Source organism: Cucumis melo, chromosome 5, assembly GCF_025177605.1.
Source record: "Cucumis melo cultivar AY chromosome 5, USDA_Cmelo_AY_1.0, whole genome shotgun sequence".
NCBI lineage: Eukaryota > Viridiplantae > Streptophyta > Magnoliopsida > Cucurbitales > Cucurbitaceae > Cucumis > Cucumis melo.
The window spans coordinates 27,936,387-27,939,431 of NC_066861.1; the positions used below are offsets into that span (position 1 = coordinate 27,936,387).

General features: G+C 34.2%; 1 protein-coding gene across 1 annotated transcript; it reads right to left on the reverse strand.

Annotated features, from left to right (window-relative positions):
* Positions 1-398: 398 nt before the first annotated feature.
* On the reverse strand, positions 399-2,829 carry LOC103495865 (uncharacterized). Its single transcript, XM_008457543.3, has 2 exons — positions 1,228-2,829; positions 399-1,061 (listed from the first exon to the last, which is right to left on the reverse strand). Exons 1-2 carry the CDS (start codon positions 1,893-1,895, stop codon positions 683-685), a joined length of 1,047 nt encoding a protein of 348 aa, XP_008455765.1. The 5' UTR covers positions 1,896-2,829; the 3' UTR covers positions 399-682.
* Positions 2,830-3,045: the final 216 nt, after the last annotated feature.

The following is a 3,045-nucleotide window of genomic DNA, read 5'->3' on the forward strand; positions in this document are numbered from 1 at the left end:
ATTATTCATATGAAAGAGGAAGATCATCAACCAATAAGATGTATATACTAATAAGATCTATATGTTGGTTCTACGAATCCAACCATTTTCATTCAAGTGACTATCTTCAACATTTTCAATATAGGATAACATAAGAACAATATTTTAGTTTCTACTAGAATTATCAAGACTCTGAATTAGATATGTATCAATGTCATTATTTTGGTATTAGGCATGTTATTTATAAATAATTTGTATGCAAACATTTTATTCATTTAATCTTGCTGTTAATATTTCTTATTTTTTTAAAAATAAAATAAGATTCCCATGCATCTACATCTACACAAATGTATACTAAACACCTAAAAGTTGTCGTACTTTATAAAAATAATGATTAGAAATGGTCGATTGTAGTCTAATTAGATAGCAATCAAACTTTCATAAACTAATTATAATAAGTTTTATCAATTTCTATCGACATTGACATTTTAAACTTTAACGACATTAAATTTAGATTTAGATTAAATTTTTACACGATAATCTAGAAAATGAAAACAAAAAACTATATATTTACAAAATACAAATTAACAAAGTAAAATATTACAAAAGCAAAGTTAAAAAAAAATTAAAAAATTAAAATGCAATTTCTTTTTTTAATTTTCGACACTTAACAAAAAAGAAAAAAGAAAAAACCTTTGAGTTTTTAGTTCTTCCTCCAAGCGTACAACAGCAGAGAGAATCCGCCATTGATTCCGCCTGACCTTGACGATGACGAACACGAACTCCTTCCCCCGTCGCTGCTGCTCTCCTCCGCCCATTGCAACACACTGGAGTTCGAACCCGCCGGCGACATTGCCGGAAACGCCGCAGCTGGCGTCGACCCAATGCCGCCTGCCGCCGCCGACGATGACAAGCACCGCTTCATCAACTTCCCCTCGGCTCCGATGACCTCCGGCCAAATCCCACCTTCTCCGACTTGAAAAACAAAAACTCCCGGTCCGCCGGCGCCGGCGCTGCCTTCACTTTTGACCCAATTGAAAACGTCCCAAAAGAAGTCCACGGCGTTACCACTGATGAAGAACCTAATTAATGTGGGACAAAAAAGGAAACAAAAGAATCGATTAATTCTAATTCTCATCAAAATAATGCGCATTGAAAACCGCAACGAACTAAGAAGTAATTGACATGTAGTAAGTTCTAATGAGTCGTTGACTTCAAAATCATAATAATTTTCAATAATTAACCAACCTCTCGTTTCCTCTGAACTTCCATGCGAGTCGCTTCACAACAAGTTTAACCTCTCCATCGACAGAGACTTTCAGGATTCCGCTACACAATTCAACAGCAATCTCTCGTTGTGATCCCAAGAATTCGACTCTCGAGACATAGCAATTCCGCCGTTCAAACACGTGTTCCCGACGGGACAAGAGCGTCGTCGAGTAGTCCTCCCGTAGGGAAGGATCCGAGAGGGAAACCGTCTTAGCCCGTCGGGCGAAATCGTCAAGGAGGTCGCCAATGAAGAAATGAAGCTTGCCATCACAAGTGATGGCAAGATAGAAAGAAGAAATGGGTTGAGCTGAATTGGGAGTGTACTTAGCTTTAGAGAAGTCCCAATGGAGTTTGAGTTTGTGGGAGTTAGGGAGAGAGATGGATTTGGAAGTGGGAGTGAAAAGGGAGAAAGAGGAAGGGGAGAGAGAGATAGTGGTGGAGAGAGAGGGAGAGGAAGAGGAAGAGGAAGAGGAATGGAGATAGAGAGAATGAGAAGAGAGAGATAAGGACCAAGTGAGGGTGAGAAGAGTGGGAGAATGGTTGAAGAGATTGGTTTGGTAAATGCAACTGATTAGGGATTGTGGTTGCAATGGTTCATTGGAGAGTGTGGAAGAGATGGAGGAATGGCTAAAACAAGATGGAACCATTTTTGTATGTTTTGTATGTCTCAAAACTCAAAACCCCTTTTTCCCTTTCTCTCTTCAAAATCTTGAAGAGTTCGATAATGGTGTGTGAAGAGAAAATGAAAGATGATCAAGAAAGAAAAAGAGAGAGAGAGAGAGGAGAGAGAGACTTTGATCTCTCTCTCAATGAGTTTGTACAAGTGTCCCTTTTTCTTCTTATTAAAAGGAAGAAGAGAGAGAGAGAGAGAGGAGAGAGTGAGTGAATATTTTTCTTTTCTCTTGATGTTTTTTAGAGACCAACTCCCACATGATTAATGACCCGTCTTTCTCGAATAAAAAATATTTAGGTGCATTCTAAACATCATGTCTCTCCGTAAATTATTCGGACAAATTTACCAATTTTGACATGAAGCAAATTTTACTCTTATTTCCGGAGAACACACCTAAGTGTTACCCTTTACAAATATATGAAATTAACTTAAATTATGCTTATATCAAAGCATACACTACCACAATTTTATAATGTATTACGTTAGAGATGTCTATGTTTAACCTTCTCTATCTCGATAAGAAAAATGTCTATGTTTTACTTGTATTATTAATACTAGTTATACATAGAAATTGTGTAATTTTATTTTGTCATGTCATATATGTATGGTTTGATAAAGATACAACATCTTGAAGAAGGTAGAGTAGGTAGCTACTATGTTATTTGATTTTGAATTAATTTGATGATATAAAAATAAAACAAAAATAATTAATTTAAATTTTAAATTAGAAAGAAAACAAAGAAGTGGGTTTGAGTTGTATTTTGTTTCATTATAAATTATTAATGATATGACATGTCAGTCCATCAAAACTCCAGTTTTATTCAATTGTCTTTATTACTCAAATAATTTTTATTTAACAAATAATTACCTATGACATCTTTAATTATTTATTTATTTATTTATATATATATATATATTCTTCCCCAAATTTCAATCTCAACAAATTAATTAATAATTGGAAATAGCCTTCTTTTTCTTTTTTTTAATTCATTTTCCTTAAATATTTTTTGTAAATTAATTAGTTTTTAGCCTTAGGAAGCATTATTTTTTTTAAAAAAAAGAAAAAATCAAAACTTAGTGATGGATCTATATTGCAAACATTTAGGCTTTATTGAGTTTTGTTT

Excerpts from the sequence above, each read along its gene's own strand:
- LOC103495865 (XM_008457543.3), bottom strand. The coding sequence starts at position 1,895 with ATGGTTCCATCTTGTTTTAGCCATTCCTCCATCTCTTCCACACTCTCC. Across the intron at positions 1,062-1,227 it reads AAGTTCAGAGGAAACGAGAG|GTTCTTCATCAGTGGTAACG; the intron begins GTTGGTTAATTA and ends CACATTAATTAG.